A 12695-nucleotide genomic window follows, 5' to 3' on the forward strand; every position below is an offset into this window, starting at 1 on the left:
ACCCAGTCCTGGAAATACCTTTAGTTTTTCTAACAGAGAGCATTTTCTAACATTTAAATGACCATAGCTCAAATGCTTTAGTTTATGACAAATGTGTCTGTCAGCATTGAGGAAAATGCCCTCTGTCTGACCGTTGCCTACTGCTAGGTATTAGGGGACCCTTGGGGCCTTGGCGGTCTGGCAGCAGGAGTCTGTGTATGTCAGTGTCCTTGTGTTCACTTTATACTGCAGTGTTAAGTGTGCACATTTTCATGTCTAGATTTTAGCAGTAGCACCTTGATTTCTTGGGGGCAGCTGGTCTTCAGTTCAGCAGAATATGATATGCCTAATGTATATCCGAGGATCTGTGGACACCTCGAATTTGAGCTCTGTCACATCCATTCTATGCCCTGTGCTCAGTGTAAATGATCTTAAGATCCTTCAGCAGACTTTTAATAATGCATAGGTTTCTCCACCCCCACCTTTTTTTTTTTTTGCCTCCAGTTTCACTCTCATCAGCTTTTCCACATCTTTGTGGTTGCCGGCGCTTTTGTTCACTTCCATGGGGTCTCAAACCTCCAAGAGTTCCGCTTCATGATTGGCGGAGGCTGCAGTGAAGAGGATGCACTGTGATACCTACAGTATCCAGGGATTGGGATCCTGAACCAGCGCCTGTGGCACCTGCAGGCCTCCCTTCCTGTCCAGTGATGCCAGTTCCAGAGGAGCTCCAAAACTCTGACAGCCTCACAGGCTTGGTGACGCCCCAGGGGCTCCATGTGGCACATGACTGAGAAGAGAAAAACAAAAATAAATCATACCTCAAAGGATAGAGTGCATCAATTAGGAAAAAAGGAGAAATGGCCCAAACCCTGACATACTCGTCCGATGTACTGATTTAAGGGCTCTGCAGGACCTTTGGCAAACTGGCTTCTGATCTGTATCATATTTATTTGTTGAAGATGGAAAAACAGTTTAACTGGCAGTTCGTCCTCCCTTTCTCTCTCCTTAAAACAATAATACAAACCAATTTAGATAAACACTTATATCTTATTAAGTGGTGGGAGTGTAATTTTAGATGCTGTTTTGGGAGAACAAAATGTAAATAAGATTTCTAACTTACTGTTTAAATAAGAATTTATATAAATGTTTAAAACATTGGGGTAGGGGAGGGAGGGAGGGAGAATTTTTGTATAGGATGAAACATGCAAGTACCACACACTGTTTCAATTTTGCACAAAGTGACTGTAGGAGGATCAGGCGGTAGCCCCAGAATGTATAATGCCTTGGTGCACCAAGGTGCCTTCTGAAGGCTGACATATCTTGGACCCTGGTGGGGCAGAGAGTACAGCCCCAGCACAGTGATCACATGACCACTCTCATGACTGAGAGCCTTTGGGAGTCCTGAGGTAGAGGGAGTTGGTATGTGTTTTCTCAGTGGAAGCAGCATGTGAGTGGCTAACAGGATGTTACATAAGGGCTCTAATTAAGATGTCTTCAGAGAGACTGACTGCTTTTTTGTGTTGATGACCCTTTAAGGAGTAGAGCCACCTGCTTCAGAAAGTCATTTATGCTGGTAGAGGGGAAGCTCTGGAGACATTAGCACAGGGGCTGATCTGATTACTTCCTTGGCATCCTGTTCAGTTTTGTGGTGATTTTTATCTGATTACAGGGATGTGACAGTTTTCCATATCCTTGTAATAGAGCTTTACAATACCCTGGAAATTCCCCTCTACTAAAATCACTGCCCCAACTACCCTTCTTCCTCCTGGAGGACTAAAAAAATCAACTTTTTCCCAGCATAATTTTTCTTGGCATGGAGCCAGCCACAAAAGTCTGCCTTGTCCAGGTGCCTCCTGAGCTCATTTACCCAGCTAGGAAGACTGCTTGCCTTTGGATTAGGAAGATGATTTTCACCTGGTACCTTGTCTGGGCGAGCCTCAGTATGACAGACATATCAGCTCTCCTGGAATAGAAAAGCCAGGAGAACTCTTGTGAAGCAGGGTCCAGTACGCACCATGGAGTATCAGCATTTCCGGATAAGTGTGGTAGGAAGTTATTAAAGGAAAGTTGTATGTTGTCAGGGGGTCTGGTAGAACCTTTAAAGTTGTATCTTTGAAGGGGTGCCAGAAGTAAAAGAAAGACTGCTTATGTCTTTACCCTGTTACAGTGTCAGGGAGAGGTAGGGGAAGGTTCTGGTTCATAGCCTGGGAGGGGAACTCTCATCTTGGCTCATACTCAAACCACCCAAATAGCACTAGAGTCTTAGGTTACTTACCCTCATCAGGTGATTGTTTAGTCCTAAGCTTGTAAGCTTGCATCCTCAGCTGGGTGTTTGGGAATATGGAAGGGTCTCCTATTTATTCTGGACAGGGTTTACTCGGTTCTTTTTCTCTTTTCTTTCCCCTTCCAGTTTCTAGCAAAAGCTGGGAACCAGGAAGAAAGAATCCATTGTAGAACTTAATAGTATTTTGGGTCTGGATAAGGTCACTGTCCTGGATGCTCGGTGGACCCAGCAAAAGTGGGTAAATTGGTTCAGTGCCTAACAGAATAAACAGTATTACTCTCTTCGAGGAGACCGTCCAGCAGGACAGTGGCCATGTGGAAGGAAGCTCACTTAGTTCCACAGACACAATAGCACATATCAGAAGCCAGACTTGCTCTTCAGTCATGCACTTTGGATATGGGGTGTAAGATGCAGCCTTGAAACAATACCAATAGAGGTAGCAGTCTCTGGGCCCCATCACTTCACACCCCCAAGGAGGAGCTGAATCTGGTTCAACATAGCACAAACCCCTAAGAAACATGAAATTTAACATCGATGTACAATCCAGTAAAAATCTCTAAAGGGTGTGTGTGTGGGTGTGTGTGTGCCCATTTATATGTGTGTGTCTGTGTGCAACTCACTACCAACAGCCTCACTGCACTTGGTCTTACAGTGCTCGCTGAGAACTCTCACCAGGTTGGCGCCTGAATGCCTTACTCTCAGCAGTCAGAGGCTTGCTTGCTCTGTGCAGATTTTTAATTTTCTTTTTTGGCCCTGGGCTGATTAGGACCTCTGCAGCTTCACTCTCTCACCATTAAATAGTGGCCTTTTTCAGTATTTTTCCCTTTACCCTTTATAAATTGCTGAAGCCACAAAGCACACGCTGGGGATCGTAGAAGGCTGGGGTCTCAGAAAGGCATCTGTGCGGCGGCGCTGTTCACCATGGGATTGCCCTTGCTGTGTTCTCAACTTCTAATAAAAAGAACCAAATGGAATATGAACCGTTGGCGTATATTTCTTTTTACTGCCTCAGTTTACTTCCCCAGAACTTTTGACATTTCTTAATTGAAGTTTTAATTTCAACAATGAAGCTTAAGGAAATTTTAGAAACTTGGCAATCTGAATTCACAAACCAAAGTGTTCACTGCACTCGGCTCACTTTCCTCAACCGTTCTGACAAGGGTTAGAACAGAGGGTAGGGCTAGCTCCACGGGGGCAGTTCTTAATTTATTAGTACAGTTTTAAAAATAATACCTAATACAATGAACATGCTAGGCAAAGGGGTCTGTTAAAGTACTCTTGATACCTCATACAATCCTAACCATCATTCTGTGAACTGATCAGCTCACTCTCATTTCATAGGTGCAAAAACATGCTTAGAAAAGCTAAGGCTCACTCTGCTGGCACTCTTTAAGAAGGAAATTCAGATGAAATAGTCATGTATATTGATTTAAAAGTTTTGCAGTCCTGGCCAGGTAGGTCATTTGGATAGAGAATCTTCCCAATATGCTATTGTTGTGGGTTCAGTCCCTGGTCAGGGCACATAGAAGAATCAGCCAGTGAGTGCAGACATAAGCGAAAAAACAGATCGATGTTTCTTCTGTTCTCTCTAAAAAGCAATAAGTAAAAAGTTTTGAGGATTGTTAACCCTTTCTGTAATTAAGGAAGAGGAATCCTAATCCTTTTGCCTTAGATAAATTTAGTTTTTTCAAGGGAACTTCCATTATTGGGATAACAACCATTCTGAGTTCTTGTTTTTAAGTGTAAATAAAGTCTTAAGAGTTTCCTGTTATTTTCTGGGTGTAGAACATGGGCAGCATTCTGATCTTGAACGAGCTGAGGCCTAGGAATAACCCACTTGGTTTTTCCTTAGTCTTTTCTACAAGCTGTCTGCATGTTCTCTTTCTCAGGTGGGGTCTGTGGATATTGTAAAGGAAATAGATAAGAACAAATTTGAATTTTGATTATAGAATGCTGGGGCCCTTGGTGGCCTAGAGAAACCTCTGGGGGCAGTGTTGCTTTAAAAATTACCCTAGAAGTATGCCCTGGCTGGTGTGGTTCAGTGGACTGAGTGCCGACCTGCAAACCAAATGCTCACTGGTTTGAGTCCCAGTGAGGGCACATGCCTGGGTTGTGGGTCAGGTCCCCAATAGGGGCATGGGAGAGGAAATCACACAGTGAGGTTTCCCTTCCTCTCTCCCTTACCCTCTCTCCAAATAAATAAAATCTTTTAAAAAATTACCCCAGAAATAATGTCCTTGTGTGGAATATTTTGCTTCAGTTATAGCACGTTCTGTGTTTTCTTCCTTTGGTGGGCATGTACTATGGACCGCTACTCCCTGTGTCCTAGTGTACGAACTTCTGCCGCCTTCACATATTCGGTGAAACAAAGCAGTCTGGCTCTCGTAACTTCTGGTGACGGTCTACCAGGTCTCAGGGACCCAAGGAAGCTGGGGATCCAGCTGCATGATGACCGCAAAAGCCTCTCGTTACTGCTCGCTGACCACCCCCGCCAACCACACTGAACTAGGAAACAGCCATAGGTTCAGAGCCCAGTTTTGCCATTTGCAGAGTAACACAGGCAAAAGATTTATTTCCCCAGTCTGTTTTGTCACCTGTTAAAATGGGGTAACATCCTTTGCATCTCTCCATGAAGTGTTCTTACAGATCAACTTTCTCAAATTTCCCATGTGATTGGCTGGCATTTTTGCCACTCTCATTCTTCCTCCCTTTTGTGGTCTGTAACCCCATATATATTTGTCTGACTTTAAGATGATGTCCACTGCCTTGCCCTCATGAAACAAAACTTACAAAGTGGCTGCAGAAGCATTTTACCTGAAAGCATTTCTATTAAAATACACAAAATTATTAGGTGGATTTAGTAATTAATATATTCCTGTGCTGAGGAAGAAGGATCTGATAGCAGCCTTGGGTTCTTGGTCAGCCAAAGATGTGCAACATTTATAAGAGAAGGGGTTTCAAGGTTCTGTACCCCAGACATCATTATTAAATGACTCAGGTTTGAACTTTGTTCCTCTGAGATCAAGCCGATGGCTGTTTTGCTTGAGCCAGGCTGCCACCTGCTCTCTTGGAGTATCTGTGTTAAAAATCTAGAGGACAAGGGTTCTGACCTTTGAAGGTAAAATTCAGAAGAATTTTCTCTTCTCCCAGGTAAAGAGCAAGGGTAGTTTATTAGAAATGGTCTTTTGTTCCACTGGTTCTGAAAGATTTCTAGATCTTACAGCTCACTTCTGGCCACACAAAGGCACAGGGATTAAATGAACAAAATGTGGCTGGGATCTGCCGCAGCACTTTCTGAGCTTGGTTCTTAAATTATGGTGAATATAGTTGATAGATTTGCCTGAATGTGTTCTCTTGGTTTTGGTGGGGGAGATAAGCCCTTCATTCAGCTAGTGGTAAGGATAAAAAACTCATGAAAGTCACAGTGAGGGCTTCGACAGGACCATGGGGAAGCTCTTGAGCACTGACAGCCAAGGGGCTGGAGAAAGGGCTTCCTGCTGCTTTCTCACTGGCCTGCAGCAGGCCGACAACTGTAACCTTTGCCTACTGTTCCTGGCATCCAAACTTATTTCTCTGTCCCCTACTCCGTGAAAGCAGGTAGTAGTAGTTAGGCACATTATTATGAACATCACGTTCAAATCTCCCAATACTCTTCCAATAATTTGGAGCCAATTTTCAACCCCATGCTTGTTTTCTGGTCTGTAGTACAGGGCTAATGCTAGGATTGAATGAGCAAATACCTGTTTTTACTCGGTTCATATGAACCTTAGGTATTCCTAGCGTTATTCTTCCATTTAAACGGGTTGAGTGAGCTTGCACGGATCCCTGATCTTCTCTGGGGTTTGATTTCTTAGCTGCAAACAGGCTACCTCACAGGCTTGTTGTAAGCCCTAAATGGTAGTGAAAGAAACATTTTATAATTGATAATATAAAGCATTTTAAAAACATAAAGAATGTGTATTTATTGAGTTGGCCTACTCTAGAGAGAAGTGGAGCAAACTACTAGAGGGAAACTTGTACTTTGAAGTGTGGAGGCCTGAGAAGAAGGGTCCCCCAAGGCTCTTGTGTGCTGTTCTTGACCATGATGATGGGGCTTGGCTAGCCCTCCTCATTGGAGGCTGGTGACAAGGAAAGGTCTGAGGCCACCCCAGAATTCCTATATAGTACTGCTTTTAATGTTGCTCTCACAGTGGAGACTGCTGTCTCATAGGAGCCAGGTCTGAGGGAGAGGGAGGAGGAAATTCCAGGGTCTCAAGCCTCTGGAGTAGTATATATGTGGAGAGTGAGTTTCCAAAGCGAGCTCCCTTCCTGGTGGACTGTGCCTGGCAAATTGGGATGTTCCTAAAAGTTCCAGCCCCAGGAACAGAGCCAGGGAGTCTCTTTTGTAGACTAGTGGCCAGTAAAATACCATGATGGGACCTGGACCTCCTGGAGAGTGTGGAGCCAGCGCTCAGGAGACTCTACCTCATGCTGGTGGGAGGGCCTGCTATTTCCCTGGGACCTCTCTACTGCACTTCAGCCATGTTTGCTGCCTCTGCTGAACCTGCCTTACCTTCCAATGTGGCAGCATTTCTTATAGATGTGAAAGTTCTTTAATGCTAGGGCTTTGCAAAAATTTTTTAAATATATTTTATTTATTATGCTATTACAGTTGTCCCAATTTTTCCTCTTTGCCCCCCCTCTGCCTAGTACCCCCCCCCCTTTTCAGCAATGCCCTCTTTAGTTCATGTCCATGGTTGTACATATAAGTTCTTTGGCTTCTCCATTTCCTATACTGTTCTTAACCTCCCCCTGTCTATTCTGTACCTACCAATTATGCTGCTTAATCACTGTACCTTTTCCCTCATTGTCCCTCTTTCCCCTTCCAGCTGATAACTCTCTGAATGATCTCCACGTCTATGAGTCTGTTCCTGTTCTGGCTGTTTGCTTAGTTTTTGTTTTTGTTTTTTAGATTCAGTTGTTGATAGTTACGAGTTTGTTGTCATTTTGCTGTTCATAGTTTTGATCTTCTTTTTCTTAAGTAAGTCCCTTTAACATTTCATGTAATAATGGCTTGGTGATAATGAATTCCTTTAGTTTTTACCTTGGGAATAAAACTTTTACCTTTATTCACCCTTCCATTCTAAATGTTGGCTTCACTGGAGAGAGTAATCAGGGATGTAGGTCCTTGCCTTCCATGAATTTGATTACTTCTTTCCAGCCCCTTCTTGCCTGGAAAGTTTCTTGTGAGAAATTAGCTGAGTCTTATGGGAACTACTTTGTAGGTAACCCTCTCATTTTCTCTTGCTGCTTTTAAGATTATCTTTAACCTTTGGCATTTTTATTATGAGGTGTCTTGGTGTGGTCCTGTTCGGGTCCAACTTCATTGGGACTCTCTGTGCTTCCTGGACTTGTATGTCCATTTCCTTCACCAAATTAAGGAAGTTTTTTTTCACTATTTTTTCAAATAAGTTTTCAATTTCTTTCTCTTCCTCTTTTTCTTCTGCCATTCCTATTATTTATATGTTGGTACTTTTGGAGATATCCCAGAGTCTTACACTCTTCTCATTTTTTAAATTTTTAAAGATTTTATTTATTTATTTTAGAAAGGGGAAGGAAGGGAGAAAGAGAGAGAGAGAGAGAAACAATGTGTGGTTGCCTCTCACACACCCCCTACTGGGGATCTGGCCTGCAATCCAGGCATGTGCCCTGACTGGGAATTGAACCAGTGACACTTTGATTCACAGGCCAGCACTCAAACTACTGAGCCATGACAGCCAGGGCTAATTCTTATCTCTTCATTCTGTTCTGGCTGAATGTTTATTTCTTCCTTTGTTCAAAATCATTGGTTTGAGTCCCAGCTTTCTTCCCTTTACCGTTGGTTGGTTCCCTGTAGAATTTTCTTTATTTCACTTAATGTAGCTTCTATTTCTTGCCTTATGTGTTTGCCAAACTCAGTGAATTCTCTGAACATCCTGATCACCACTGTTTTTGATTCTGAATATGATTGGTTGGTACAATCTCCATTTTGCTTCGTTCTTTTTCTGGGGTTTTGTTCTCTTTTTACATTTAGGTCATATTTCTTTGTCTCCCCTGTTTGGCAACCTCCCCGTGTTTGTTTCTGTGTATCAGGTAAAGCTGCTTTGACTCCCTGTCTTAGCACACCAGGTAAGTTGTAAGGGGTGGAGCCTTAGGTATTTGCAAGGGTGAGTCAACCCGCTTTACCACTTTGTGGTGCTGTGAGGGCCAGAAGGGGTCTGAGAAGGGACAGTGCCACTGCCTGGCCTCTGGAGGCTTGCCCAGCACTCGTCCATTTTCCAGTTACTTCACCCACTTCCTGTATGTGCCTGGCACCCTTCTAGCTGCTGCCTGGTGGTGATTCCCAGAGCGGGTGGGTTCGTGTATGTTGTAGAATCATGCAGGTCCTTTAAATGGACTCTCCTGAGACTGGCAGTTTATTCTGCTGCCCCAACACCCATTGGTTTTTACAGCCAGAAGTTGTGAGGCTTTTTTCCCCTGGTGTTGGAACCCTGGGCCGCACAGTCTGGCCTGGAGCTGGGATCGCTTGTGTCTGAGCTAACCCTCCCAATTTTTACCTGCCACATGTGAATGTGGGACAGTTCATTCTGCTGCCACCTCTCCATGCCATTCCTGCCCCGGCTCCCCGGCTCTGCCCCTCCTGTCTGTCTGGATGAATGTGGCTTCTTTAAATCCCTGGTTGTTGGACTTCCATACAGTTTAATTTTCTGGCAGTTCTGAGTGTTTTTTGTTTTGGGTTAGTTGTAATTCTTATGATTGTGAGAGGAGGCAAATGTATAAGTTTGTCTACCTATGCCTCCATCTTGACCAGAAGTCTAGAAGTTTTTTTAATAGCAGTAGTTTGCAGACATATGTCTGCCGCCATGTGTCCCATTACTATTCACTTCCCTGTTCTCTCTCATGCGTGTATGTGCACACACACAGAATTAGAACTTTTTTGAGCAGCCGAAGGAAAGAAACTGAGCTGCCCCCACCGTGCATCCCATGCTGAGGCAGGAATGTTTTAGGCAGGGGCTTCTTCTTGCCTTTGTCTCATTCCTGCTGTTGGTATTGTTGGTCAAATTTTGCTCCTCTTTCTCAGTACCTTTAAGTCCTTGGGTTCTACTAAAGACCAAACAGGTTCATGGGAAGCAGATGACTGTTTCTTTGGCTGGGTCTGGACTTCTGGAGAATAAATGGAACTAAATCGTTTTGTCTTGATCCTAGTTGAGCTCATGCTGGGAAGGCTGAGATGTGCTCGTTGATGCGGGGGCTAGTTCCAGGCACCCTAGTCTTCAGGAAGGGGTTTCTGCTTGTATCCAGCAACTTTAGAAGGCAGGGACCATTAGCTCAAGGTTGAGATGAGCAACGACCTGGGTGATAGCTCAGTTGTAGTGAGCTGGCTCCCACATCAGTTGCTGACACTATAAAATGTCTCTGGAAAGATCACCTTGTCATAACAGAGGTCAGAGAGTAAGTGTCACTGCAGCAGCTGGGGTGGCAGCAGCCAGGCACACAGAGGCAGCAGGAGTGAGGGGCAAGAGGCTGAGGTTTCTGAGGCACCGCCACAGTCCTGGGCATTCTCCTGTGAACCCAGAGCAGAGAGGAAAGGGCGGCATTCAGGGTGGAGGAGCCACTGCAGCCAGAGGAGACAAGGAGTAGGACAGGGGTGTCTGGGACTAACAGGGCCCAAAAACTGGGAAAGAGGGAAGTTTCAGGAAGTGAAGGAAGCACTGCCACTTTCCCTAGACCCCTACCTTTTACGGGAAAGTAGAGCTGTACACTCAGCTCCAGAGCTGGGTTCAAGACTTGTCTGCTTGCCCCTAGTCTTGGAGTGACTGTGGGGTCATCCTCTCAGAATGACTTCAGGGAACCATTAACTCTGGGAGCACCTTAGCTGTGGGTTCTTTGTGGCAGCTGCATCCAGCAAAGATAGTACTGTGTATGAAGGACCCAACTCAGGGCTTGCCACTTGTGGGTGCTCAATAAATGTTGCTTACCATTAGTATTTTGCACATAATGGTTTCCTCCTGTTTGCTGAGGTCATTTGGAGCTAAGTGCAGTGGCAATGAGAATAGTATGGGGAAGCTGTATGTTGGTTTACTGAGGGCCAAAACCCTGGGGACTGTGCTGTGTTCGTAGCAGCCCCCTTGACTCTTGGTTGACCTGGTATTTGATGCACATGTATGAAAGTGTGCATGTTCAGTTGTATTTCTGTGTCCAGGTGCACATACACAGCCATAGAGCTTAGGACTTGGGGAGAAAGATGGAGCCCCACCCCTTGCCCCCTGCAGCCCCCACCTCTTGATGGAAGGCATGGCAGGAGTCTGGTCGCTGGCGGAGCTTCTGGGAGCGCATCCTGTCACACTTGAGAGAGGCATTATGTGCAGAATTCACTGTTAAGGCAAAAATATCTCATGATAGGAGCTGATTCTAGAGAGTAAATTCTGGAAGATCCTACCTGAGGTAGGACCAGCGGCCTTACAAGTGGCTTCCAGGGTCAGGAGACAACACCCAGGGCCCTGAGGGGAGGGTTGGAGGACAAATAATGATGCTGTGGAGGAGGGCAGGATGTTGGTGGGCTTCAAAGTCTGAGTCCCTCAAGGTTTCCTGCACCGCCAGCCTCCCTCACCCCTCACTCCCTGGGAAATTGGAAGGATATATTTGACTTCTGTAGTCTCCTGTAGGACTTGTGGGAAGATGCTACAGTCACAGGTGGGGTCTGTCACCAGAAGGAGAAGGTTACTGTTGGGAATCTGATGCATCACAAACACCCTGAAGCAAAGAGAGAGGTGGGGCCATGGAACTTCCCCATGGTGGGCTTGACATTGGGCTTCAAGAGGAAAACACCCCTTCTGGAGACTTCTGGTGAGGAGTTGGGGTTGCAGGAGAAGAAGTGGGACCACAAGGCAGATCAGATCAGTGGCAGCTACAGGAATAGTCAGCAACTGACAGTCCTATTGGTTTATTTTACCCACAAGCCTTTGTAAATGTTCCTTTCCTAGCAGATTGGAGAAGGTGAGGGAGTCCAAACAAACATTTTTGAGGGTGAAATGAGTTTTTATGAATATATTCAGGGACAACAGGGATAAATTAGGACTGTGCCAAGCAAATAGACATTGTGTGGCTATCCTTGCTTTGGGTGAATGTGGTGGGGGCAGGCCACAGAGGGAAGGTGCTATGCTTAGTCTTGGCCATTAGGTGGCACAGTATCCCTGCATACTGCGCAGGAATCCAATGATGGGGGAGAGCGTGAAGGATTGTGGAAAAACTATTATGCAGAAGGCCAGCTGTGTTACATAATAACAGCTGCCCCGTACTGAGCATTTCCTCTGGGATGGATGGTTTCATGTATGCACACATATGTATACGTGTACATAACCTTCACCATACTATATGAAGTGGTTATTATTCCCATTTTGTGGATGAGAAAACAGGCTAGAATTGGCCAAGTAACTTGCCCAAGGTTACATAGCTAGGAAGTAGCAGAGCCACTTTTTAAATTCAAGGTTTGTCTATTCTAAAGTCTTTGCAACATACCATTTACCTGACTCTTACAAGCCTTTGAGCTAAGTGCACAAATAATAGTCCCAAGAGGGCTGCTGTGGCACAGTTAAAACCCTGCCTGACATTACCTGAGAGTGAGAGATGCCAGAGCCTGAACTATTACACTATAAAGTGATTTGCTTGAAGTCTGGGGTCTTTCAAAAACGTCCTGGGAAACCCTTGGCGAATGGCAAGGCTGGCCAGGATGACACCTTGGAGGAGGCCATAGCCTGCTGGGCCAGGGCAGAACTTCCCAGGTGAGGGGTCCCTGATGTCAGGGGAGAGAGTCAGCAAAAGAGAACTTTCATTCAGGCTGCCCTGCCTTTCTGGGCCAGGGCTGGGCAGAGCCGCTTGGATCTAGTGTCCTCTACATGGAGGACAGCCTGAGCCCAGGTGGGGCCCACACGCAGGCTGAGGGCCTAGGAGTAGAGGTGCCAGCCCACCCACGCCTTAAGGCTGATGTACAGCCTTAAGCTTTTCCATTCTCTGCACAGATTTCTAAGAGAGAGCTGACTTCTTTCTTTCCTCATATCTATCCTTGCCGTCCATCCAAGTTCTCGCTGGCAGAGTTCAACTTGCATGGCCCTGACTGAGCTGCTGCGCAGGTGTGAGTGAGACAGACACTGAATTATGGGATCATTTTTTTTTCTGTCTGGGATGGCTTTGGAGACTGGGGCAGGGATGGACTTGCTGACAAGAGTTTGTTGGCCTTGGGATCATGTTCCACGGGCCCCCTAATATGGCACAGCAGCCCCCGACTGGCTTCCTCCCTCATACCCTTGGCCTGGGCCTGTGTTTCCTTCACTGAGAGAGAGGGAAACAAAGACCCCAGGGGCACGATCTTTTCTTTAGGGCACTCCTCCTTTCTCCCCATGCGGAGATGACCTCC

General features: G+C 45.6%; 2 protein-coding genes across 9 annotated transcripts in view; one reads left to right on the top strand and one right to left on the bottom strand.

Moving 5' to 3' along the window:
- The window catches only part of ADIPOR2 (adiponectin receptor 2), a 97988-nt gene extending 94745 nt beyond the window's left edge, over nucleotides 1–3243 (top strand). For all 3 annotated transcript variants that reach the window (XM_053662712.1, XM_053662704.1, XM_053662713.1), the window contains one exon: nucleotides 484–3243. In XM_053662712.1, the coding sequence (XP_053518687.1) occupies nucleotides 484–612 (129 nt within the window). In that variant the 3' untranslated portion in view covers nucleotides 613–3243. The remainder of the gene's footprint in view (nucleotides 1–483) is intronic.
- Nucleotides 3244–6966: 3723 nt separating this feature from the next.
- The window catches only part of CACNA2D4 (calcium voltage-gated channel auxiliary subunit alpha2delta 4), a 125207-nt gene continuing 119478 nt past the window's right edge, over nucleotides 6967–12695 (bottom strand). For 2 of the 6 annotated variants that reach the window (XM_053662723.1, XM_053662726.1), the window contains one exon: nucleotides 10943–11035. In XM_053662723.1, the coding sequence (XP_053518698.1) occupies nucleotides 11025–11035 (11 nt within the window). In that variant the 3' untranslated portion in view covers nucleotides 10943–11024. Of the gene's footprint in view, nucleotides 9846–10561; nucleotides 10657–10919; nucleotides 11036–12695 lie in introns of those variants that run through there. The other 4 variants (XM_053662715.1, XM_053662718.1, XM_053662719.1 and 1 more) reach the window with 4 other exon arrangements.

Source organism: Artibeus jamaicensis, unplaced genomic scaffold, assembly GCF_021234435.1.
Source record: "Artibeus jamaicensis isolate MK-2021 breed Jamaican fruit bat unplaced genomic scaffold, CSHL_Jam_final contig_1028, whole genome shotgun sequence".
In the NCBI taxonomy this organism is placed as follows: Eukaryota; Metazoa; Chordata; class Mammalia; order Chiroptera; family Phyllostomidae; genus Artibeus; species Artibeus jamaicensis.